This window comes from Microcaecilia unicolor, chromosome 11 (assembly GCF_901765095.1).
Source record: "Microcaecilia unicolor chromosome 11, aMicUni1.1, whole genome shotgun sequence".
NCBI classification, from domain to species: Eukaryota; Metazoa; Chordata; class Amphibia; order Gymnophiona; family Siphonopidae; genus Microcaecilia; species Microcaecilia unicolor.
This window is the reverse complement of record NC_044041.1, coordinates 162,493,686-162,520,470: the sequence shown is the minus strand read 5'-3', so window position 1 is coordinate 162,520,470 and position 26,785 is coordinate 162,493,686. Positions and strand designations below refer to the sequence as shown.

Here is a 26,785-nt window from a genome sequence, read left to right as displayed (position 1 = left end):
TCTTAAATATATGCTTGGTTTGACCAATGTACTTTAATCCTCAGGGACAAAATCATATATATCACTGCTTTAAAAATACAAGTAGAAGAACTCAGATAGATTACAAATTCAGCAGGACACAAATCACACCTTTGAATCATTTTGGGTTGAAATTCCATGTATAAAAGGGAAAAGGACGGTGAAAGGAGTGTACTACCATCCGCCTCGCCAAGATGAGCAGGTAGACGCAGAAATGATAAAAGAAATCAGAGACGCAAACAAAATAGGCAATGCGATAATAATGGGTGACTTCAATTACCCAAATATAAACTGGGTAAATGTAGACTGGGTATAGACTGGGTAAATGTAACATCGTGACACGCTAGAGAGGTACAATTCCTTGATGAAATCAAGGACAGCTTTATGGAGCAGCTGGTGCAGGAGCCGACGAGAGAAGGAACAATTCTAGACTTGGTCCTTAGTAGAGCACATGATCTGGTGAGGGATGTTATGGTACTGGGGCCGCTTGATAACAGTGATCATAATATCAACCTTCAAGTAACTATACACAGGAAGTCAAATACGTTAGCATTTAACTTTAAAAAAGGAGACTATGATAAAATGAGAAGAATGGTGAAAAAAAAAAAAACTTAGTGGGGGCAACTGAGAGGGTAAAAACTGTACAACAGGCATGGACACTGTTCAAAAATACCATCCAGGAGGCCCAGGCCAAACATATTCCGCAAATTAGAAAAGAAAGACGGAAGTCCAAAAGACAGCCGGCGTGGTTGAAAAGTGAGGTGAAGGAAGCTATTAGGGCTAAAAGAAACGCCTTCAGAAAACGGAAGAAGGAACCATCTGAAAACAACAAGAAGCAGCATAAGGAGTGTCAAAGCAAATGCAAGGCGCAGATAAAGAAGGCCAAGAGGGATTACGAAAAAAAGATAGCATTAGAGGCAAAAAACATAGTAAAAAATTTTTTTTGATATATTAAAAGCAGGAAGCCAGCAAAAGAATCGGTTGGGCCGCTGGATGACCGAGGGGTAAAAGGGGCGATCAAGGAAGACAATGACGTAGCAGACAGACTGAATGAATTCTTTGCTTCGGTCTTCACTGAGGAAGATTTGGGAGGGATACCAGTGTTGGAAATGGTATTTCAAGCGGACGAGTCGGAGAAACTTACTGACTTCATGGTAAACCTGGAGGACGTAATGGGGCAGTTCAGCAAACTGAAGAGTAGCAAATCTCCTGGACCGGATGGTATTCATCCTAGAGTACTGACAGAACTGAAAATGAGCTTGCGGAGCTACTGCTAGTGATATGCAATTTATCCTTAAAATCGAGCGTGGTACTGGAAGATTGGAGGGTGGCCAATGTAACGCCGATTTTTAAAAAAGGTTCCAGGGGAGATCCAGGAAATTATAGACCGGTGAGTCGGACGTCAGTGCCGGGGGAAAATGGTAGAGGCTATTATTAAAACAAAATTACAGAGCACATCCAAGGACATGGATTACTGAGACCGAGTCAGCACAGCTTTTGTGTGGCCTGACCAATTTACTTCAATTCTTTGAAGGAGTAAACAAACATGTGGACAAAGGGGAGCTGGTTGATATTGTGTATCTGGATTTTCAAAAAGTGTTTGACACGGTACCTCATGAAAGGCTACAGAGGAAATTGGAGGGTCATGGGATAGGAGGAAATGTCCTATTGTGGATTAAAACTGGTTGAAACAGAGAGTGGGGTTAAATGGGCAGTATTCACAATGGAGAAAGGTAGTTAGTGGGGTTCCTCAGGGGTCTGTACTCTCTGTTGCCTATCCTTCAACCAGTTTTTAATCCACAATAGGACATTTCCTCCTATCCCATGACCCTCCAATTTCCTCTGTAGCCTTTCATGAGGTATCTTGTCAAACGCCTTTTGAAATCCAGATACACAATATCAACCGGCTCCCCTTTGTCCACATGTTTGTTTAGTCCTTCAAAGAACTGAAGTAAATTGGTCAGGCAAGTTTTCCCCACACAAAAGCCGTGTTGACTTGGTCTCAGTAATCCATGTCCTTGGATGTGCTCTGTAATTTTCTTTTTAATAATAGCTTCTAGCATCTTCCCCAGCACTGACGTCTATAATTTCCTGGATCTCCCCTGGAACCTTTTTTAAAAATCGGCGTTACATTGGCCACCCTCCAATCTTCCGGTACCAGGCTCGATTTTAAGGATAAATTGCATATCACTAACAGTAGCTCCGCAAGCTCATTTTTCAGTTCTATCAGTACTCTAGGATGAATACCATCCGGTCCAGGAGATTTGCTACTCTTCAATTTGCTGAATTGCCCCATTATGTCCTCCAGGTTTACCCTGAAGTCAGTAAGTTTCTCCAACTCGATCGCTTGAAATACCATTTCCGACACCGGTATCCGACCCAATGAAGACCGAAGTAAACTATTATTAGTAATACATAATTTATCTTTAAAATTAAGCATGGTATCGGAAGATTGGAGGGGTGACCAATGTAACGCCAATTTTTTTTTTTTTTTTTAAGAGTTCCAGAGGTGATCTGGGAAATTATAGACCAGAGAGCCTGATGTCAGTGCCGGGCAAAATTGTAAGACTATAAACAACAAAATTACAGATCATATTCAAAAGTATGGATTAATGAGACAAAGGCAACATGGATTTAGTGAAGGTAAACCTTGCCTCACCAATCTATTACATTTCTTTGAAGGGGTGAACAAACAGGTGGATAAAGGTGAGCCGGTCGATATTGTGCATCCAGATTTTCAAAAGGCATTTGACAAAGTACCTCATGTAAGACTCCAGAGGAAATTGGAGAGTCATGGGATAGGAGGTAGTGTACTACTGTGGATTAAAAACTGTTTAAAAGATATAAAACAGAGTAGGGTTAAATGGTCAGTATTCTCAATGCAGATGGGTAGATATTGGGGCTCCATACTTTTTAACATATTTATAAATGATCTAGAGATGGGAGTAACTAATGAGGTAATTAAATTTGCTGACACAAAGTTATTCAAAGTTAAATTGCTAGAGGACCTTACGAGAGTGGGCATTCAAATGGCAGATGATGTTTAACACTCGAAGACCATGCGAAAAACACTACAAAGAAAATGTTCTACTCAATGTGGAAACTTAAAAGGATCAAACCTTTTTTCCCAAGGGAAATATTCCGTAGCCTGGTACAATCGATGGTGCTAAGTCATCTAGATTATTGCAATGCCATCTACGCCGGATGCAAAGAACAAGTCATTAAGAAACTTCAAACAGCTCAAAACACAGCAGCCAGGCTCATATTTGGGAAAGCAAAATACGAAAGCGCCAAACTCCTAAGAGAGAAACTACACTGGCTCCCTTTAAAAGAACGAATTGCGTTCAAAGTTTGCACACTGGTCCACAAAATCGTTCACGGGGAAGCTCCGACCTATATGTCAGACCTCATAGACCTACCTACTAGGAACGCAAAAAGATCATCACGAACATTCCATATCATCAAGCTGATCAATCCATAGACTGGTGGGTTGTGTCCATCTACCAGCAGGTGGAGATAGAGAGCAAACTTTTGCCTCCCTATATGTGGTCATGTGCTGCCGGAAACTCCTCAGTATGTTCTCTATCTCAGCAGGTGGTGGTCACACACAGCAGCAGCTCTGGCTAGGCCTCCAAGCCTAATTTTTAGGTTTTGTTGAGTGCCTGGGGTTGAGGGCTCTTTTCAGCAAGTGCAAACCTGGTGGTGCCAGGTCCCTCCTTTTCTCCCCCTCCCGCTGGCTCCGTTGGAAAAAAAAAAAAAAAAAAAAAAGAAATTTTAAACGTCTTTAAAGGCGTTTATTTCGACGTTTATTTAAGCGTCTATTGCAGCTACTCACTGGGACACCAGGTCGTTACAACTCGGAGCGGACAGCAGGTAATTTTACCTTTTTATAGCGGGCGGGGGTTCCCCGATTCTTCTCCTCGTGGCACATGGCGTCGGAGGGCGAGGGCGCAAAGGGTCGCTCCCCGGGTTGCTGAGCGCTTCTAGAGGGGATGCGGGGGTCTTAAAGCCTGATTCGCCCTTGTTGGGTGGCGGTTCGTGACCGATGAATGTCCCGGTCCTTCCTCCGGCGTGGCGGTTTTTCCCGCCATAAACGCCCATCCCCCGCTCCTCGCCTCCGCCATTTTGGCCGGCCACGCGGCTCGGACGGCTTCTCTTGGGCCGCCCTTGAGGTTGGAGACTTTAATGCCATGAACGCCCTTAATTTGGGCGACGGCACAGAAGCGGCTACAGTTAAGAGCCGTTCTTCCCGCGCGGCTCCTTCGCGGAGTTTCGCGCCGGACGCCATTTTGGATGCGCAGCAGGCCTCTCCCCCGCTGTTGCGAGCGCCGGTTGAGAGTGCGCCTAGGGCTGTTGCCCAGGCTGCGGAAGTGCACAGTCTGGGGGGTTTCTCCCCCGAGTTTGTTTTGCTGCTGCATCAGGCCTTCCTCATGCACAACGCTGCCCCCGCTCCCTCGTCTGGTAAAGAGGTTGAGGTTCCCAGAGGTAAACGCCCTCGGGTTGATTCCCAGGCCTTGGAGGAATTTGTCTCCTCCGATGTAGATGAGGGCAGCGTGTCTGAGGTCTCCCAACGGTCCTTTGCGGATTCCTTGGAGGAGACGGATCCCCGCTCGGATGGAGCGGATGACCCCTCTGCAGCGCGGCTTTTTCGCCCAGAGGATTTGCCCAACCTGTTGTTACAGGCCATGGGCACTTTGAAGATTTCCTCTCCGGAGGACGTCTCTCCCTCAGCCCGTTGGCTCTGCCATTATGCTAGGGACGAAGCGCCCGCCTAGAACCTTCCACGTGCATGATGCCATGCACACCTTAATTTCGGCTCAATGGGATGTCCCAGAAGCGAGCCTTAAAGTGGCTAGGGCTATGTCCCGCCTCTATCCTTTGGCTGTGAGTGAACGTGAGGCCTATCTGTGGCCTACCGTGGATTCTTTAATCACTGCGGTGACTAAGAAAACGGCATTGCCGGTGGAAGGTGGCACGGCCCTAAAGGACGCCCAAGACAGGAGATTGGAGGCGGCCTTAAGGTCGTCCTTTGAGGCGGCTGCTTTAAGTTTGCAGGCCTCAGTTTGCGGCTCCTATGTGGCCAGGGCGTGCCTGACTATGGTGCAGCGGGCGTCCCCCTCGGATCATTCCTTGAGGGATGATTGGCCAGCCCTGGAATCGGGCTTAGCCTACTTGGCAGACTTGCTGTATGATGTCTTGAGAGCCTCAGCTAAAGGCATGGCTCAGACAGTCTCTGCGCGGCGGTGGCTTTGGCTGAAACATTGGTCTGCTGACCACGCCTCTAAATCCCGCCTGGCTAGATTGCCTTTTAAAGGCAAGCTGCTCTTTGGGGTCGAGCTGGACAAAATCGTGACCGATCTCGGCACGTCTAAGGGCAAGAAGTTACCAGAGGTCAGGGCTCGGGCTAGTGCTCGTCCCGGTACCTCCAGAGGACGGTTTCAGGAAGCCCGTCGGTATCGCCCGGGCAGGTCGGGTGCTTCTGCCCCCTCTTCCTTTAAGAGGCATTTCTCCCCCAAGCAGCGTTCCTTTCGCAGAGACCGCCGTCCCGGAGGTGCTCCCTCCGGTCCTCCCCCAGGGTCTCGTACCCAATGACGGGGTCTTGGTCCACGCCCCAGTGCAGATTGGAGGACGGCTGTCCTCGTTTCTGGGCGAGTGGACCACAATAACTTCAGACGCTTGGGTGCTGGAAGTCATCAGAGACGGCTACAAGCTAGAGTTCTGCCGACCCTTAAGAGACGGGTTTGTACTCTCTCCCTGCAAGTCTCCGGTCAAAGCTGTGGCAGTGCAGCAGACTTTGGACAATCTGATCCGCCTGGGTGCGGTCGTTCCGGTGCCAGAAAGTCAGCTTGGCAAGGGGCGTTACTCCATTTACTTTGTGGTACCAAAGAAAGGAGGTTCTGTCCGGCCTATCCTCGACCTCAAAGGGGTCAATCGGGCCTTGAAAGTGCGGCACTTTCGCATGGAGACTCTCCGCTCTGTTATAGCGGCAGTGAAGGCAGGGGAGTACCTGGCATCCTTGGACATCAAGGAAGCGTACCTGCATATTCCCATCTGGCCTCCTCATCAACGCTTTCTGCGTTTTGCAGTCCTGGGCCGACACTTCCAGTTCAGAGCCCTCCCGTTCGGGTTGGCTACTGCTCCGCGGACCTTTTCCAAAGTAATGGTGGTCATAGCGGCCTTCCTGCGAAAGGAAGGAGTACAAGTCCATCCTTATCTGGACGACTGGTTGATCCGAGCCCCCTCTTATGCAGAGTGCGGCAAAGCTGTGGACCGGGTGGTTGCTCTTTTGAGCTCCCTGGGATGGATCATCAACTGGGAGAAGAGCCAGCTGCGCCCGACTCAGTCCCTGGAGTACCTGGGAGTTCGATTCGACACCCAAGTGGGCAGAGTGTTCCTGCCAGACAATCGGATTGTCAAACTTCAGGCTCGGGTGGACCAGTTCCTAGTAGCCTCTCCCCTTCGGGCTTGGGACTATGTGCAGCTGTTGGGCTCTATGACGGCCACGATGGAAGTTGTGCCCTGGGCCAGGGCTCATATGAGACCACTTCAACACTCTTTGCTGCAGCGCTGGACTCCGATGTCGGAGGATTATGCTGTGCGCCTTCCCTTGGACCCAGCAGTGCGCAATGCGCTGAGCTGGTGGATGCAGACAGACAAGTTGTCTACGGGAATGCCTCTGGTGACCCCAGAGTGGATTGTCGTCACGACGGACGCCTCGTTGTCGGGCTGGGGAGCCCACTGCTTGGGAAGGACAGCGCAGGGGCTCTGGTCTCCTGCAGAAGCAAAGTGGTCTATCAACCTCCTGGAACTCAGAGCCATTCGGTTGGCGCTTTTGGAGTTCATCCCGTTACTGGTGTGGAAGCCTGTACGGGTTCTGTCGGACAATGCCACGGCTGTGGCCTATGTCAACCGCCAGGGAGGTACCAAGAGCGCCCCTCTAGCCAAGGAGGCTATGAGTCTATGCCAGTGGGCGGAAGCGAACCTGGAGCAGCTGTCAGCGGCCCACATTGCCGGAGTCATGAATGTCAAGGCGGACTTTCTCAGTCGCCATACCTTGGAGCCCGGAGAGTGGCAGCTATCTGCTCAGGCGTTCTTGGACATCACGAAGCGCTGGGGCCAGCCGAGCCTAGATCTGATGGCGTCATCGGCCAATTGCCAAGTGCCGCGCTTCTTCAGCAGAGGACGGGACCCTCGATCCCTGGGAGTAGATGCTCTTCTCCAACAATGGCCGACGCAAGAGCTTCTCTATGTGTTCCCGCCCTGGCCCATGTTGGGCAGGGTGCTAGACCGGGTGGCAAAGCATCCCGGCAGGATAATCCTGGTGGGTCCGGATTGGCCCAGACGTCCCTGGTATGCGGACTTGATCAGGCTCTCAGTCGACGATCCTCTGCGGCTGCCTGTGGAGCAGGGCCTGTTACATCAGGGTCCCGTGGTGATGGAGGATCCCTCCCCCTTTGGTCTTACGGCCTGGCTATTGAGCGGCAGCGTCTGAGGAAGAAGGGCTTCTCAGACAAGGTCATCGCCACTATGTTGAGAGCGAGGAAGCGCTCTACTTCTACTGCTTACGCCAGGGTTTGGCGTATCTTTGCAGCGTGGTGTGAAGCAGGCTCTCTTTCTCCTTTCACTGCTCCAATTTCTTCAGTGTTGGCGTTCCTGCAAGAAGGTCTGGACAAAGGCCTGTCGCTCAGTTCCCTTAAAGTCCAGGTAGCGGCTCTGGCTTGCTTCAGGGGCCGCCTGAAGGGTGCTTCCCTGGCTTCGCAGCCAGATGTGGTGCGCTTTCTCAAGGGAGTTAATCACCTGCGCCCTCCTCTGCACTCAGTGGTGCCTGCGTGGAATCTCAACCTGGTGCTAAGAGCATTGCAGAAGCCGCCGTTTGAACCCTTGTCAAGGGCATCTCTGAAAGACCTGACGTTGAAAGCAGTCTTTTTGGTGGCTATCACTTCAGCCAGAAGAGTTTCCGAGCTCCAGGCGCTCTCATGTCGAGAGCCTTTTCTACAGTTCACTGAGGCAGGAGTGACTATTCGCACAGTGCCTTCCTTTCTGCCCAAGATTGTTTCTCGCTTCCATGTGAATCAGCAGCTCTGTCTCCCTTCCTTTCGTAGGGAGGACTACCCAGAGGAGTACTCTGCTCTTAAATATCTGGATGTGAGACGAGTCATCATCAGATACTTGGAAGTGACCAATGATTTCCGGAAATCGGATCATCTGTTTGTCCTGTATGCAGGTCCTCGTAGGGGTCTGCAGGCTGCTAAGCCTACAGTGGCAAGATGGGTCAAGGAAGCCATTGCAGCGGCTTATGTGGCCGCGGGGAAGGTGCCGCCTATCCAGCTGAAGGCTCACTCCACAAGAGCTCAAGCGGCCTCGATGGCAGAGGCCGGTTCCGTCTCCTTGGAAGAGATATGCAAGGCGGCAACTTGGGCTTCGGCCCATACATTCTCCAAGCATTACCGTTTGACTGTGGCTGCACGGGCGGAGGCCCGGTTTGGAGCTTCAGTGTTGAGGTCAGGGATTTCAATGTCCCGCCCTGGGTGAGTACTGCTTCGGTACATCCCACCAGTCTATGGATTGATCAGCTTGATGATATGGAAGGAAAAATTATGTATAATCATACCTGATAATTTTCTTTCCATTAATCATAGCTGATCAATCCATAGCCCCTCCCAGATTTCTGTACTGTTTTTATTCTGGTTGCATTTCAGGTTCAAGTTTAGTCTTCAGTTACTTCAGAAAGACTTCGTGTTCAAGTTTTTTCACTTGGATTCTTCAAGAGTTAAGACGAGTTTGTGTTACAGTGAGCTGCTGCATTCCTCTCCCCTCCGTTTTACGGGGCTGGATTGAGACTTAAAATTCTGCCGGCACTCCCTCCCGCTTCGTGCGGCTGTAGGGCAGTTTTGTACCCCTCCCGCTTCGGCGGTGTTCGGGTCAGTCAGCTCCTCCCGCGGTTGCGGTTGCAGGATAAGCCAGATCCCCCCGCATCGGCGGGTGTGGTGTCCCTCCCCCGCTCCGCGGGGATGAGCTGGACGGATTCCCCTCCCCCACTTGTGTGGGGATGAGCTGGGTTAATTCCCCTCCCCCGTTTCGGCGGTGGTGAGCTGGGCAGAGTGTCCCTTCGTGGGTGTAATTCTCTAAGTGCTGAGTCCTGCGGATGGAGCTTTGATATCGACATACTGAGGAGTTTCCGGCAGCACATGACCACATATAGGGAGGCAAAAGTTTGCTCTCTATCTCCACCTGCTGGTAGATGGACACAACCCACCAGTCTATGGATTGATCAGCTATGATTAATGGAAAGAAAATTATCAGGTATGATTATACATAATTTTTCCTTCCTCAATCTCCACTACCCCAGTTGCAAAGGACTAAAATATAAATCCATATACGCATTCAGCTTCTCCTACGTATACACGCAACTATGGAATGCATTACCGAAAGCCATGAAATCAATACATGACCTAACAATCTTCCGTAGATTACTGAAAACGAACCTATTCAAGAAAGCTTACCATAATGTTCCATCTTAAATACAAAACAAATAGATTTTACAAGAACTAGACAAAACCGAACTTTTGCCGTTTAACTGTTTAACCTCACTGCTATTAAAGAAAGCTACATAATACGCATTACCAACCTACTTCCTAGATTGACAAGGTATCTTTATAGTCGATGACCTAACTTATGCTACAACTCATTTTATCACTAAGAAACCTCTATGCAATGCCATAATGCATTCCTCTGTACCATGTATGTATGCACCTTAATGCAAAATCATTTGTATGTAATACCAAAACGTACTCTTTTTTACCTTATATGCATGCACCTAAATGTAATACCATCTGAAATTCTGTACCAGAAATGGCGAGCGCCATCACGGCATAATGTAAGCCACATTGAGCCTGCAAATAGGTGGGAAAATGTGGGATACAAATACTACAAATAAATAAATAAATAATGTGAAGAAGTGCAAAGTGATGCACGTGGGAAAGAGGAACCTGAACTATAGCTACATAATACAAGGTTCCACATTTGGTGTCACCGACCACGAAAGGGATCTAGGTGTCATCGTTAATAATACACTGAAACCCTCTGCTCAGTGTTAGCAGTAGCTAAGAAAGCAAATAGAATGTTAGGTATTATTAGGACAGGAATGGAAAACAAAAATGAGGACGTCATAATACCTTTGTATTGCTCCATGATGCTACCACACCTCGAATACTGTGTGCAGTTCTGGTCACCACATTTCAAAAAAAGATATGGTGAAATTAGAAAAGGTACAGAGAAGGGTGACGAAAATGATAAAGTGGGATGGGTTGACTTCCTTATGAGGAAAGGCTAAAGCAGTTAAGGCTCTTCAGCTTGAAGAAGAGACGGCTGAGGGGAGACATGATAGAGGTCTATAAAAATGATGAGTGGAATTGAACAGGTAGACGTGAATCGATTGTTTACTCCTTCCAAAAATACTAGTACTAGGGGGCACACAATGAAGCTACAAAGTAGTAAATTTAAAAGTAATTGGAGAAAATATTTCTTCACCCAACATGTAATTAAACTCTGGAATTCGTTGCCAGAGAATGTGGTAAAAGCAGCTAGCTTAGTGGGGTTTAAAAAAAAGGTTTGGATAGCTTTCTAAAAGGTAAGTTCATAAGCCATTATTAAAATGGGCAGGGAAGATCCACTGCTTATCTCTAGGAAAAGCAGCATAAAATGTGTTGTACTGTTTTGTGATCTTGCCAGGTACTTGTGACCTGGATTGGCCACTGTTGGAAACAGAATGCTGGGCTTGATGGACCTTTGGTCTGTCCCAGCATGGCAGTACTTATGTACTTAAAAACCCACTGGTCCGAGGGGATTTGGGCACAACTTCAGTAAAATTTCTTTAACTTGTCCCCCTACCACTGGGATTGGGAGGTGAGCCCCCAAACATTCTTTAGGATCCTCAGATTGGACCGGAGGCAGCATCGCTTGTATCTCTGCTGCCTCTTCAGCCTCCCTGAAAGGACTGGCTCTTCTGATGTTGGTGGGGGGAATAAAAAAAGTAGTGTCCCACTGATTCTCTCCTGGCAATACCTCCAGACTCCCTAAACAGCCTTTCCTGGAAGAGGAAGGCATGGACCTCTTCAGATGCCCTCAGGAAGCTATGGCACACCTTAGACTCTCCCAAGGGCTCCACCAGCTCCATTAACTCTTCTCTTAATAGCAACCTGCCACAAACAGGAGCTTGAGAGCCATGCCTTAGACACAATAACCGTAAATTAAGCAAAGAAACCTCTATGCTGCCACTAACGATACAATGCCTTTGGCAAACACCCTTATCAGATCATGCAAGGCATCTGCTAGGAAGGCTGAACCCATCTCCAGGCAACCTATCCTGCATTATTCAGATGACCTGCTTGGCCCATCTGAAACATACCAAGGCTACATAATCTCCACAGACTACAGGCTGTATTGCTAGAGCTGAAATCAAAAACCTGTTTCAAAATAGCTTCCATGTTCTGATCCTGGGGATCTTTAAAGGCCTCATCCCTTCCAACAAGATGGTGGTCTTCTTGGTTACTGCCAAGACCATCGTATCCACACTCAGAAATTGAAGGGACTCCTTCTCATCCACTAGATTTGGATACAAGCCTGTCATAGACTTGTTGATCTTAAAGGCCACATTTGGAGAATCCTACTCTGAAGAAATCATCTCTTGATGGTTCTATGCTATGGGAATGATTTGGACAGCTTCTTTATTTCTTCTAATTGGGTGTCCACCTGGATGCTATCACCAGGGTTGCCATGATCTGCATGATTAAGTCTGGGAGCTTCTCCCTGTGGAAAATTCTAACTATCGAGTGAATTTTCGGTGAAGAGAACTTCATCTCCCCTCCCCCCCCTCCCCCAGCTGAACCCCTTGGGCTTTCCCTGCCTCTCTAGCCAGCTCCCGAGAAACTACTGAGAGTACTTCCTCCATATACAGCTCCTAAGCAAGCTCCTGCTGCTTTGAGTCCCCAGCCCCTCTGCTTGAACTTAAAATCACTGGGGCCACTGTAAGACAAAAAGCTTGGTGCATTAAAATAAACTCTGAGGAGAAACCTATCACAGCCACGGGCTCTCCTGGCTTACTGATATCACTCAAGGTTTCCAGCAACCACTTTTTTCTCTCTCTCTCTCTACACACAAAAAACTGAAATAGTCTTTTGTTTTCACAGAAAAAGAAATTAAAAAGCAGACAGAGGCATACCATACACCAGCTGAAGGCTTTTTTTTTTTTGGATGTGGCAGAAATATTTAGTTCAGGCACCCAAGGTTCTCTAATTGTGAAGAAGGGACTGAGGCACACAACAGCTACCCCTTAAATGCCAAGAATATAGGGATGTTTGGGGAGGGGGGGAGACTTGGGACCCCCAGATGTTAACACCTTGAGGCTCCTAGATCACTGAGCTCCTGAAGCTTGAGCCTCACTCATTAGCTTCTTCTCTTCTTTTTTTTTTTTAAACTCCAGAAAAAAGACAAAACAACTTCCCTACCAGACTTGAGAAGAAGCAGTACCGTTATCTGACCTACCACCCTTCTGGAGACAGAGATACTAACTAGAAAAGGAGTTACACACAGTTCTTAAATGATGACATCATAGGTCAGTATTTCTCAGTTTCCACCTGCTGGCAAGACAGCATATCCAACCAACCCACTCACACATGTGTGTACTTTTTTATATTGTTTAAACATTATAAACAAAAAAAAACCCTTAATTCTCCCCTCCCCCCCCCCAAAAAAAAACCAAACAAACAAACAAAAGCAAAACACCCAGTGCATCTGGTCTACTTTGCTCACAATTCCTGCAAAGAAAAATAGCCTAACACCAGCCTCACCTTCTCTGCTGTGCGGAAATAAATACTTTTATCAACTCCACAGCTTATCATGTGAACTTGGCCATTTCTTCCTATCAAAAGGAGAAAAGTAAGTTAAAAAATTGTAAGGGTTGACATGTGGTTAAAGATATACAGAGATGTTATACCGATATCTAACGGGCTATTCAGTGAAATACGTTGTTCTCAGTAGCACTATCGCAGATTAAAAGACACTTAGCTCTCTTAGGTCTGCTGTATCTAAAGGTACAATAATCTCATAAATGTAACTGGACAGTGGAAAAATATTGCCATTATCTGGTTAGCTTTGAACTCTGCCCCAGCAGATTGTCCGGCCAAAAATGTTACGTGCTTTATAGAGCCAAAATTTAAAAACCAAGACCCGTCTGGGTAAGTTTCAAAGTTAGTCACAAAATATTTTTTTATAATCAACCGTGATTAAAAATAAAAAATTAAAGTTTAATCTCTCTAGTAACCACTATACATGCAGCATGATATGTCACAGTGTTCATAGGTTTTCAAGAGGGGTACCAAGAGGACACAGCAAAACCAAGTCTACTATAGCTGAGCACCTGGAGCAGGATAACATTACACAGGAATCCTTTGTCCATACAAAAGCCAGGGGTTTGCATGACAGCCTACTTATTGTGCCTTATAATTCAACTTTAACCTAGTACTTGGCTATACAAATTATCCATAGTGTTTTGCTAATTTTGGCATCAAATTGGACAAATATTGTCTTGATGGCTAAGACAGAGTCAATTTCAGGACGCACACAGTGATCCCTTGAGCTGAGAACTGAACCTTTTAGGCTGTGAATGCAAATTGTGCAAAAGCAGCACTGTCCTAGTTGGCCAGTTCCAGGAGAGAAACTTTTTGGGCATTCCAGTTTTGTACTTACATCCCAAACCAGTGTATTTGTAGTCCCTTGATTCTACCTATTTAAATCAGCGCTGCAGGTCCTATATGTTGGATTATTTGTAGTAAATAATTAGCAGATTTTAGTACACACAGCTTCAGCTTTAGAAATGTTAATTTCTTTCTTCATCTCTCTCTCATTCACCCCTGAATAATTCACTGCTGAGTCACTTTAAAGTTGAAGTAACAAAACATCTGTTTACTCACAGTTTGTAGTTAGATTATAATCAGACAGGCTTATATATACATATTACTATACATTTGTATTATCAGCTCCTTCCATGTGCTTAGATGGTAATGGATGCTCACACCACCATAGATCCTCTCAGGTTAGGAGAGATCATGAGCTCCATGTGCTCCATGTGCTGCATCTGCTGCATCTAACCCCCACAGGAAGTTGCATAGCTGTGTGACCTCTCTAAGTAATTCACATCAGAGGTCACAGAGTAATCACAGAGAAATAATAGGTGACAGGCAATGCATGTAAAATACAATTACATTCCAACAAACCCCTTCTCATGCATAACTGTCATGCAATTATTTATTCATACAAAGTCCAAGCTTTATACGCAGATTCACAAAATGTTCTCTGGGTAACGGTTTGGTCATGATGTCAGCTGTCATCTCACTGGTGTGACAATAGTGTAGACTGATGACCCCTTCTTTCGCCAACTCTCGCACGTTGTGGTATTTCGTTGCGATGTGCTTGGTGCGTGACTGAACCTTGTCATTCTGTGACAGTCGGATGCAGCTCTGATTATCTTCCATTATCTGGATTGGTCTCTTTTCAGCTATTCCGAAATCCAGCAAAAGTTTTTCAATCCACATCAGTTCTCTGCACGCTTCCGATACAGCCACATATTCAGCTTCTGTAGAAGACAAACTCACAATACTTTGTTTATGACTGGCCCATGAAATTTGTACATTTCCATACATAAACACATATCCACTTGTGGATTTATAATCAGAATGATCCCCTGCCCAATCTGAATCACAGTAACATATTAGTTTTGGATTACTATTGGCTGAAATCTTTAATTTACAATCAATGGTACCCTTTAAATACCTTACCATCCTTTTAACTGCAGTCCAATCTGATTTGGTAGGTGAGCTGACCCTTCTGCTCAAAATTCCTACTGCATTTGCTATATCAGCCCTGTATGTGGTAGCTAGATATAAAAGCTTACCTATGGCTGATCTATATTGGATGTTATCTGGTAAAGGTTCTCTTACTGTTTCATCCTTCAGAAAATCAGTGATCATGGGAGTGCTTACAACTTGGGCATCTTGCATACCTAAACTTTCAATAAGCTCATTTATTTTCTGCTTCTGGCTTAGAAGATAAGAACCATCATTTTGTTTCTCAATTTCTATACCAAGATAGTATGACACATTACCAAGTTCTTTTATCTCAACATTGTGGTTTAAACACTTTACAATGTCCTTGTACTCTTGCTTGCAATGAGCAGATCATCAACAAAAGCTAAAATGTATGCATATTGTCCATTTGTGCACCTAGTGTACAAACATTTATCTGCTTCACCTTGCTTAAATCCTAAATTTGTCAATATTTCATGCAATTTATCATTCCAACATTTTGCACTTTGCTTTAATCCATAAAGACCTTTGTTTAATTTACACACTAGCTGTCTTTGTTTTGTATTTATGAAACCTGTTGGCTGTTCCATGTACAAGTCCTCAGTTATATCTCCGTGAAGAAACGCTGTTTTCACATCAATGTGGTTGACTTGCATGCCTTTTGAGACTGCAATGCTCAGAAGTGTTCTGATTGTCGTGTGTTTCACTACAGGTGCAAACACTTCATCAAAATCTTCTCCATATTTTTGAAGATATCCCTTTGCCACTAATCTTGCTTTATACCTTTCCACTTTTCCTTGTGCATTCCTTTTTAACTTGAATACCCATTTGCATCCTATAGCTTTCTTGCCAGGAGGTAATTTTGTAAGAATCCAAGTATTATTTTTATCCAATGCATCAATTTCTTCTTGTGCAGCTTTACGCCATTCAGCAGCTTCTTCTGCTGGCATTTTCTCAATCTCATCCCATGTTAAGGGCTCTTGAGCTTCTGCTGACTTTGTTAGGTAAGACAGTCTTGGGGGTGGAACACCTTTGTTTTCCCTGGATGAGCGTCTGACAACAGGTTGGTCTGACCTTTCCGCATCCTCTAAATCTGAGAGTCCTTCTCCAATTGATTCCCCTTCTCCAACTGTACTGTCTTCTTCAATGATCCTTTCTGTGTCTGCTTCCTCTGCCTGTTCCTCGTTAGATACAGATGAGTTGCTTTCAGACATCTGCCTTGGTATGGCATTTATATACACTGGCATGTCTATTATGGTTTTAGTTTCATATTCTGGATGATAAGGCTCATCTGGGATAATCCAGCCTTTATCAACCCTTTTGTTTTCATCAAAATATGTAACATGTCTTATGCCAACAATGCCAGTTTTCAGATTCAAAATTCTATATCCTTTGTGTCCTGGAGCATAGCCAACTAAAATGCCCCTTTCTGTTGTGGAATCCAGCTTATGCCTTCTTTGCTTTGGTATATGAGCATATGCTGTACTTCCAAATGTTCTTATATGTGACAGGTTTGGCTTCCTACCATGCCATGTCTCATGTGGTGTGCGCTCAGCGCCTTTAGTTGGCATTCTGTTTTGTAGGTACACTGCTGTGAGAATGGCTTCCCCCCATAGTCTTTTAGGGAGATTGCTATCTGACAGCATACATCTGGTCATTTCCACAAGTGACCTAAATTTTCTCTCTGCAACAGAATTTTGCTCTGGTGTATAAGCTACTGTTGTGATATGTTGAATGCCTTCTTGTTCTAGAAATGTGCGCATGCTTTGTGAAGTGAACTCACCACCATTGTCGGTCTGAAGAACCTTTGGTTTTCTTTCAAATTTATTGCACACCATGGCTACGTATTTCTTCAGCATGTCTGTGACTTGACTTTTTTCTTTCAGCAAATAGGCCACACAGTATCTAGAGAAATCATCCAAGAATATTAGCACAAATCTGTTATTTCCCAATGATGGGATATTAAACGGTCCACATAAGTCACTGTGTATTAAGTCCAGCACTTTATTACTCCTATTTCCTGTGTATGCAGGAAATGAGGGTCTCACACCTTTTTGAGTAACACAGTCTATGCATTTCTCCATTTTACCAGCATCTGCACTTATCTGAATGCCGGTGGCCAGTTGCTTACTGTAAAGATCCTGGATCACCTTACAATCACGATGTCCCAGGCGGCGATGCCAGATTTCCAGACTACATTTACCATCATTCTTCCTTACTTGCGCCATATGTGAGGCTTCACCTGAAATGCTCAGTTTATAAACATCATTATGCATAAAAGCTTCAGCATACACTTCATCATTTTTAGAGATTGTGCACTTACTGTTTTCAAAATGAATCACAAATCCCTTCTTATCTAATGTAGATACACTAAGCATATTGCAAACTGCTTGGGGAATATACAAGACATCACTTACAGGAATTTCTTTAACTTCATTAGACACTTTGCATTTTAAGAATCCAATACCTTTTGCTTGGATCTTAGCAGTCCCTGCGTTTGCAGTTTTAAGAATACCTTCCTCTGGACACATTTCCTGAAAGAAATTCTTACAATTGGTTAAATGGCATGTGCTCCCTGAATCCAAAATCCAAGTACTTTCATTTGAATTATTATTTACCATAGTCAAAGATTTTTCTGCCATTAGAAAGCCCTTGTGTTTATCTTTGTCCTTCATACATTTCCTGGTTTGAAAATTCTTTAGTTCCATTGGCTTAGGTGAGCTAGAGGGAGTGTTTTGTGTTTCCTTACACCATTTAGATACATGTCCCTCCTTTCCACATGAGTAGCAAATCAGCTTGCCCTTGGGTGGAGTTTTCCCATAGCTCCGCCTTCCTCTGTTCTTTGCCAAGAAATTTGTTTCATTTCTCTCTGACTTGCTTTGAGAACACATCTCCTCAGAATCATTTATTATGCATTCCTGCCTTAGTTTTGATGTTGCCTGTTCAAAAGATTGCCCTTCAATGGCCTCATTTACAGACCTAAAAACATCAAACTTCTTTGATAGTGAGGTAAAAAGAAATGCTCTTTTCAATGCATCACACATGGGAATTCCTGAAAGTTCTAACTTTTGAAATGAAGACATAAGATACATAATGTGATCATTACATTTACTTTTATCCCTTAATTTGGTTTCATTCAACTCTGCCAGCCAAATTGGTTGCTGCTTTGCATATGTAGTTGCATACATAGTTCTCAGTTTATATAAAATGTCCTTTGGTGTATCTTTTCCCTCCACTAATATGGCTTGTTTCTCTGAGAGAGCTTCCAAAAGCATGCACTTCACATAATAGTTTGCATTGTCCCATTCAGCCATATTTTCAGCTGTTCTGTCTTGGTCTAAGCATATATCTAATCTTTTTGCTCGAAGGAGACATATGAATCTTAATTCCCACTTCTGATAATTAAACTCATTTAATTTAGGCACCTTGAGAGAATAGAACAATGGTGAATTTCTTCCCTCAGCCATTTTCTTAGCCTTCTGTCTGCTGTGTGGGGGGAGAGAGAGACAGACTGAATCTTTCCTTTAAAACTTAAGAGAAAAAATGTGGCTTTTTTTTCTGCCTGGTAATATTTCTCTTCTTTTTCAATTCTGGGCCCCTGGGCCCATAACCCTTTTGTTGGATTATTTGTAGTAAATAATTAGCAGATTTTAGTACACACAGCTTCAGCTTTAGAAATGTTAATTTCTTTCTTCATCTCTCTCTCATTCACCCCTGAATAATTCACTGCTGAGTCACTTTAAAGTTGAAGTAACAAAACATCTGTTTACTCACAGTTTGTAGTTAGATTATAATCAGACAGGCTTATATATACATATTACTATACATTTGTATTATCAGCTCCTTCCATGTGCTTAGATGGTAATGGATGCTCACACCACCATAGATCCTCTCAGGTTAGGAGAGATCATGAGCTCCATGTGCTCCATGTGCTGCATCTGCTGCATCTAACCCCCACAGGAAGTTGCATAGCTGTGTGACCTCTCTAAGTAATTCACATCAGAGGTCACAGAGTAATCACAGAGAAATAATAGGTGACAGGCAATGCATGTAAAATACAATTACATTCCAACACTATAATGCACCAGATAGGGTTGTCAGACATAGAGAGTTGAACGGGAACAGAAATTTCACCCATACCTGCCCATCCCCAATGGAATCTAACCCATACCCACCAAGATCCATTCCATCTCCACCCATCCCACAATTAATCTCTTCCATCCCCATCTGTACCTGCAGTCAATGCTATTATTTACTTGCTCATAGCTCTATGTTTCCTACCGACCCCAACAGCCTCCTGTGGTTTTTTTTTTTTGGATGGTATTCACCATTTAACCAGTGAGGATTCCAAGCCTCAGTCTGGTGTTCCAGCTGCCTCTCTGGGCATTCCAAGCTTCATTCTGGTGCTCCAACTGCCTCTATCAATGCATGCCAAGCCTCATTCTGGAGTCACTAGAGATTTTGACTACACTACCGCAGGAAACCCACAGCAACATTTTCTATCCCTGTGGGAATCCCATGGGTTCCTCAGGATTCCCGCAATCCCCCATTTCCTGTGCAGCATCTAGTCAGAAATCTAGGACTGGCTTAAAAAAAAAACTCCTCCTGGACCTGTCCAGCTTGGAATCTCTGCAAAAGTATTAATAAGAAAGCACACCAAGTGCTTGCCTCCATTCTGAATCTAGGTCAAAGTTTTCTTAGCCTTTAAATGGCCTTTCATTTTTAATTTACTGCTCAGCATCTCTGAGGTTTTTGTAGTTTAAAACCTTTGAAGAAAAAAAGTGTGCGAGTATCTCACACACTTCTCACTTATTATCTCCCTAACAGAGGCTAGTTACAGCCACAATCTATTGCCACAATAGCAATGGCAAAATAATGGTAAAGAAACTAAAGAAATATGAAACAAGCACAAAATCTGTACTGACAAAATAGTGAATGGAAAAACAAGGAATTACAGGGCACACTAGATTGGTCTTAGGGCTCTCATCTACCATCGTCGTGCTCTATGTCCTTAATGTAACTGAAAACCTCTGAAGAAACATTAAATAAACAGCCTAACCTCTTGCTAGTAGGGATTGGCACCCAGAAATCTTTCATTTTCGTGTTCACTTTTTATTTGATTAGAAAAGGAATGTCATTAAGAATGCACACTTTTTTTTTTTTTTAAGAGTATGCCCACTAACTGTACACAGGGCATACAGTTTCCTGATATGTGCATGCACAAACCAGTAAGCATGTGCGAACCATCAGGAACAGTGCGCACTATGTGCAATTACCACACACACACATCAGTGAATGTTTGAAATGACTGCCCATCCCTATTTCCTAGTTGTGTCCATGAAAGTTTGCCTATGGCTCCCAGTTTCCTCTCTCCTCCAATTGTAAACAACCCTGCAAGGGAAAGGAGGGGTAGCAAGTACTTCCATTAACACTTCTCTCCCCCTTTGTAGTCCTTTTTCTACCAGGCCATGTTCTTTCTCTAAGCTCTATTACTTAACTGGGTAGTAGTGATGTAAATTGCCTAGATTTGTAGACTGAAAATTTATAACCTGCACTAAGGGCTCGATATTCAAAGGATTTATGCTCTTAAAACCCTTTAGTGTCCAATTTTCCTGTAATAAGCCATATGGGAACAGATTGATGGGAACATTGGATACTAAAGGGTTATTTAACCTTGGAGAGTTAAGCTCATAATTGACCTCTGAAAATTTACTAGGGCTGAGTGCATACATTTTATATTCAAAATTTCATTAAACTTCTAAATTTAGGAGCATAAAATGTGAGTGGCAGCAGGGTGGGTTTAGGCTGAGGAGCAAAAATAGTAGCATAGCACTGATTTTCAGTACTAGGCTCATAAATCTAAGTAAATAAATGGCAGGCCTAAGTTTATAAGCAAACGTTTTAAGCTCCTAAATTAAGATGAATTTTCAGCTGAAAATTTGTTTCCTAAATTTGGATAAAAATAGGAAATGAACAGCTGAGAAGCATAAAATAAGGAGCTCTGTTTCTTTGAACATCGGCCCCTTAGTAAACAAATTCTCCATTTCCTCCAACTAAATGGGAGAAACTGTCATGCGAGCAATCCCAATACTCACCTGCAAATTTTACAGCTGTTATAGATGATGAGTGATCATCCAAAGTCTGCTCTAAGTTATATTCTTTATTCACATTTAGAATGTGGATCAGGCGGTCCCGGCCAGCGGAGGCCAACAGTGTCAGGCCTAGAGAACACGATTGGGAAAGGGGTGTAGAGAGAAACAGCATTTGACAGTTTTAGACCTCAGTGTACAAAGTACTAGTAATGTTATTTTTAACTTTTTAAAAACAAATTTAAGTTTCTAAAGAATGTACTGTATAGTCCACTGCAATTCTAAACTGAGTTAAATCAGTTGAACATCCAAGCAGAAGGCTCAGTCTCTTATTTCCAACTGTTTATTACAAGGAATTTACTGTAGGTAGTTGAAACCAAAAATGCAGCACTGATTCTGGTTCAATAAAAACACAAAAAGTCTTTCTCCAGAATGAATAACTAAATGTTGTTCAACTGATTGACTAAAGCTGGACAGACTTGTTCTGTCCTCTGACAGCTTTGCACTAGTTTATAATTTATTTAGATTTTGCTCACACCTTTTTCAGTAGTAGCTCAAGATGAGTTACGTTCAGGTACACTGGATATTTCTCTGTCCCAGGAGGACTCACAATCTAAGTTTGTACCTGAGGCAATGGAGGGTTAAGTGACTTGCCCAAGAACACAAGCAGCAGCAGTGGGATTTGAACCAGCCACCTCTGGATTGTAAGACCGGTGCTCTAACCACTAGGCCACTACCCTAAAATGTGTTTAATGCCTTTACGGTTATTCTCACTTCTAAGGATTTTCATTGCTGCAGTTCTCACTGCAAAGATACGTGAGCAATGCATTGTATGTAATGTAGTTCACAGGCAATGCAGCCACACTTGCCTGTCTGTATAAGAACTGTTACTATTGGTTTGTGCTGCTGCCTAGACCTCCTCTCTTTCTCAGCCAAGCTTGGCTCCTTTATCTACCTGCTATCATTTCCTGGTGATTCTTACTATTTCTGTCCTGAGAGGTCAGCCAGGTAAGACCTTTCCCTCCAAGCGAGGGCTGTCCTCTAGGACCACCCCTTGCTACCTGATGGCAGGCTCTGTCCCCATTGGTCTATTTACCCCCTCCTCCCTGGGCCTGTGTGAGCCCTTCTTAGCCTCTCCCTCTCCATGAGGCATTCTCCATCTTGCTTCAGACAGCACTTGTCCTGCTAAACTCCCTGGAATGAACTTGGTTTTTTACCTTGAATAGTCTGGACAGTAGTGATTTTATATACATTATTCATTTTTAATTTTCATTCCTTATTTTTTGGACAGTCATTTTAGGCATCTGCTGTATGCGCTGTTTTTTTCCAATCTATTATACACCACAAGTGAGTAACCTTTTATTGCATAATCTTATTCATATTGCTATTTATTTTTGTTTTTATTTCTTTTTTTTTTAATTTTTCATTATTATGATCTTTTATCATTGCTGGTTTGATATATTTATATTTAGTGTTTGATTACATTCATATTTTTAGGTTTTCCGTTTTTAGAGTTGCTCCTTTCAGAAGGTTTCAAATTAGGTATGTGTCCACCACTCCATTTTTATTATTTAATATGTTACACAATATTTTCACATATTTATATATGTTCAAGGTCTAATACTGTATATCAGTGCCCTTGCTTTGCTGCTTTTAAGTATATGTTCTTATATAGATATTTATTATTTATTATATATATGTTGGGAATCATATACATGCTTATATATATATATATATATATATATATATATATATATATATATATATACAATTTTTAAATACATATAATGTGTTTTTTGTGATGGGATGATTGACTTATTTGTATTAAGTGGTCCTTTCTATGTACACCACATATTTATTCATGTTTAGATTTTACATACATGTATAACATTTTATTATCATTTTATAGCTTATACATTATCTATTTGTTCATGCATATATGAGAAACTATGGTGGTATGTTGTTTTTATATTTTAAGTATGTTTTTATATTTTAAATTTGATGTTTTATTTATTATAATTCAATCAGTTTGTTTATTGTAGCCCCTGACGCAGCCCTTGGTGGGCGAAACACGGCCTGTGTCGGGCAATTTGTTTACATGCGGTATCTTCAATAAAACCTTTCTGATGTTCTCCGAGGACAAGCAGGCTGCTTGTTCTCACTGATGGGTGACGTCCACGGCAGCCCCTCCAATCGGAAACTTCACTAGCAAAGTCCTTTGCTAGCCCTCGCGCGCCCGCGCGCACCGCGCATGCGCGGCCGTCTTCCCGCCCGAAACCGGCTCGAGCCGGCCAGTCTTCTTTTGTCCGCACTCGGTACGGTCGTGTTTTCGCCGTGTCGAGCCCCGGAAAGTCGACCTCGCGCGTCCAATTTGTTTGAACGTGTTTTTTTCCTTCGGGAAAGCTTTGTCCTAGTCGGGAAGTGCTCCGGAAACCCCCCGCCGGGTTTCGTGTAAATCCTCCCCGTACTTCCAGCTTTTTTGCCCCGGTAAGTTTTCTTTCGTCGTCGGGGTAGGCCTTTTTTCGGCCTCGGTCGAGATTTTTTCTCCCTCTAAATTTGGTGCTTCAAATTTCGCCATTTCGGCTTTTGATTTCGCCGGCGTGATTTTTCCGCCCATGACATCGAAGCCTTCCAGCGGCTTCAAGAAGTGCACCCAGTGCGCCCGGGTTATCTCGCTCACTGATCGACACTCGTCGTGTCTTCAGTGTCTGGGGGCCGAGCACCGCCCTCAGAACTGCAGTCTGTGTTCCCTGCTTCAAAGGCGGACTCAGGTAGCGAGACTAGCCCAGTGGAACGTGTTGTTCTCGGGCTCTTCGTCGGCATCGGCACCGGGATCTTCGAGTGCATCGACGTCGTCAGCGTCCAGACCATCTTCCTCGGCCGCCCCTGCATCGAGTGCATCGAGGCATCGGGCCTCTGCATCGGCGCCGAGACATCGGATAGCTGCATCGACGTCGGTGGTACCAGGACCTCGTCTGCTGATGTCGTCGGACGGTGGTGCATCGGGTGGAGTGCAGGTGAGGGCTGTCCATTCCCCTGCTGGTGGCGGTGAGCCCTCGGGTGGGTCTCCGCCTACCCTGAGGGCTCCTGCGGTACAGCCCCCCCGAGATCGACCTTCTTCAGTCTCGGCCCCGAGGAAGCGACGGGTGGATTCGACGTCCTCCTCGTCGGTGCCGGGGAGCTCCGGTGACATGCTTCGGAAGAAATCGAAGAAGCATCGACACCGGTCTCCTCCCCGTGTCGGCACCGAGAGCTCTGGGTCGCCGAGGGATTCGGCACCCAGCAGGCATCGGCACCGAGAGGACCGCTCACCCTCTGTTCAGGAGGTGTCGATGCGCTCCGCTCTGGACAGCCCGGAACAGCCTCCACGCCCGGAACAGGTACTGACGTCGACGCCTGCATCGACCTCTCAGCCTTTCTCTGCAGCCGCTCTAAACGAGAGCCTCCGGGCCGTTCTCCCAGAGATTCTGGGAGAGCTGTTGCGCCCTACCCCTCCGGTACCGGCGGTGCTTGCGCCACCGGTACCGTCGAGCGTGGCGCCGGCTGGCCCATCGCCCAGGTTGAGGTCCCCGACGTCGGTACCGCGTGCGGTACCGACCGCGGCCACCTCCCAGGAAGGCTCCCCGACTACGTCGGCGGAGGGAGCTTCGCCGACGCGGGCGAGGGAGTCTACCTCTCGACGCCCCCATCGTGGACGGGGTTCCACGGAGTCGAGCAGGGCGAGGTTGCAGACACAGGTCCGTGAACTTGTGTCTGACACCGAGGGTGAGGCCTCGTGGGAGGAAGAGGAAGATCCCAGATATTTCTCTGACGAGGAGTCTGGGGGTCTTCCGTCTGATCCCACTCCCTCTCCTGAGAGACAGCTTTCTCCTCCCGAGAGTCTGTCTTTTGCCTCCTTTGTCCGGGAGATGTCTACGGCCATCCCCTTCCCGGTGGTTGTGGAGGACGAGCCCAGGGCTGAAATGTTTGAGCTCCTGGACTATCCTTCTCCACCTAAGGAAGCGTCCACTGTTCCCTTGCACCATGTCCTGAAGAAGACATTGCTTGCGAACTGGACCAAGCCATTAACTAATCCCCACATTCCCAAGAAGATCGAGTCCCAGTACCGGATCCATGGGGACCCAGAGCTGATGCGCACTCAGTTGCCTCATGACTCTGGAGTTGTGGATTTGGCCCTAAAGAAGGCTAAGAGTTCTAGGGAACATGCTTCGGCGCCCCCGGGCAAGGACGCTAGAACCTTAGACTCCTTTGGGAGGAAGGCCTACCATTCCTCTATGCTCGTGTCCAAGATCCAGTCTTACCAGCTCTACACGAGCATACACATGCGGAATAATGTGCGGCAGTTGGCGGGCTTGGTTGATGCTCTTCCCCCTGAGCAAGCCAAGCCTTTTCAGGAGGTGGTCAGGCAGCTGAAGGCGTGCAGAAAATTCCTGGCCAGAGGAGTTTATGACACTTTTGATGTTGCGTCCAGGGCCGCTGCTCAAGGTGTGGTGATGCGCAGGCTCTCATGGCTGCGTGCCGCCGACCTGGAGAATAGAGTCCAGCAGCGGATTACGGACTTGCCTTGCCGTGCGGATAACATTTTTGGCGAAAAAGTCGAGCAGGTGGTAGAGTCTCTCCACCAGCGGGACACCGCATTCGACAAGTTCGCCCGCCGGCAGCCTTCAGCTTCTACCTCTACAGGTAGACGATTTTTTCGGGGGAAGGAAGACTGTTCCCTATACTTCTGGCAAGCGTAGGTACAATCCTCCTTCCCGACAGCCTGCGGCCCAGGCTAAGCCCCAGCGCGCTCGCTCTCGTCAGCAGCGTGCGAATCAGCAAGGCCCCGCGGCTCCCCAGCAAAAGCAAGGGGCGAGCTTTTGACTGGCTCCAGCAGAGCATAGCCGACATCCAAGTGTCAGTGCCGGGCGACCTGCCTGTCGGAGGGAGGTTGAAAGCTTTTCACCAAAGGTGGCCTCTTATAACCTCCGATCAGTGGGTTCTCCAAATAGTCCGGCAAGGATACACCCTCAATTTGGCCTCTCAACCTCCAAATTGTCCACCGGGAGCTCAGTCCTACAGCTTCCAGCACAAGCAGGTACTTGCAGAGGAACTCTCCGCCCTTCTCAGCGCCAATGCGGTCGAGCCCGTGCCATCCGGGCAAGAAGGGCTGGGGTTCTATTCCAGGTACTTCCTTGTGGAAAAGAAAACAGGGGGGATGCGTCCCATCCTAGACCTAAGGGCCCTGAACAAATATCTCGTAAAAGAAAAGTTCAGGATGCTTTCCCTGGGCACCCTTCTCCCCATGATTCAGCAAAACGATTGGCTATGCTCTCTGGACTTGAAGGATGCCTACACACACATCCCGATACTGCCAGCTCACAGACAGTATCTGCGATTTCAGCTGGGCGCACGCCACTTCCAGTACTGTGTGCTACCCTTTGGGCTCGCCTCTGCGCCCAGGGTGTTCACAAAGTGCCTAGCTGTGGTAGCAGCGGCGCTTCGCAGGCTGGGGGTGCACGTGTTCCCATATCTCGACGATTGGCTGGTGAAGAACACATCCGAGGCAGGAGCCCTGCAGTCCATGCAGATGACTATTCGCCTCCTGGAGCTACTGGGGTTTGTGATAAATTACCCAAAGTCCCATCTTCTCCCAGTGCAGAAACTCGAATTCATCGGAGCCCTGCTGGATTCTCGGACGGCTCGCGCCTATCTCCCAGAGGCGAGGGCCAACAACTTGTTGTCCCTCGTCTCGCGGGTGCGAGCGTCCCAGCAGATCACAGCTCGGCAGATGTTGAGATTGCTGGGCCACATGGCCTCCACAGTTCATGTGACTCC

The 26,785-nt window shown here is 45.8% G+C and overlaps 1 protein-coding gene across 2 annotated transcripts in view; it reads right to left on the bottom strand.

The window, feature by feature from the left end:
• The window catches only part of LOC115480055 (WD repeat-containing protein 62-like), a 250,748-nt gene that overhangs the window by 123,795 nt on the left and 100,168 nt on the right, over positions 1-26,785 (bottom strand). For both annotated transcript variants that reach the window (XM_030218472.1, XM_030218473.1), the window contains exons 13-14: positions 20,975-21,100; positions 12,867-12,937 (exon numbers count right to left, since the gene is read on the bottom strand). In XM_030218472.1, the coding sequence (XP_030074332.1) occupies positions 12,867-12,937; positions 20,975-21,100 (197 nt within the window). The remainder of the gene's footprint in view (positions 1-12,866; positions 12,938-20,974; positions 21,101-26,785) is intronic.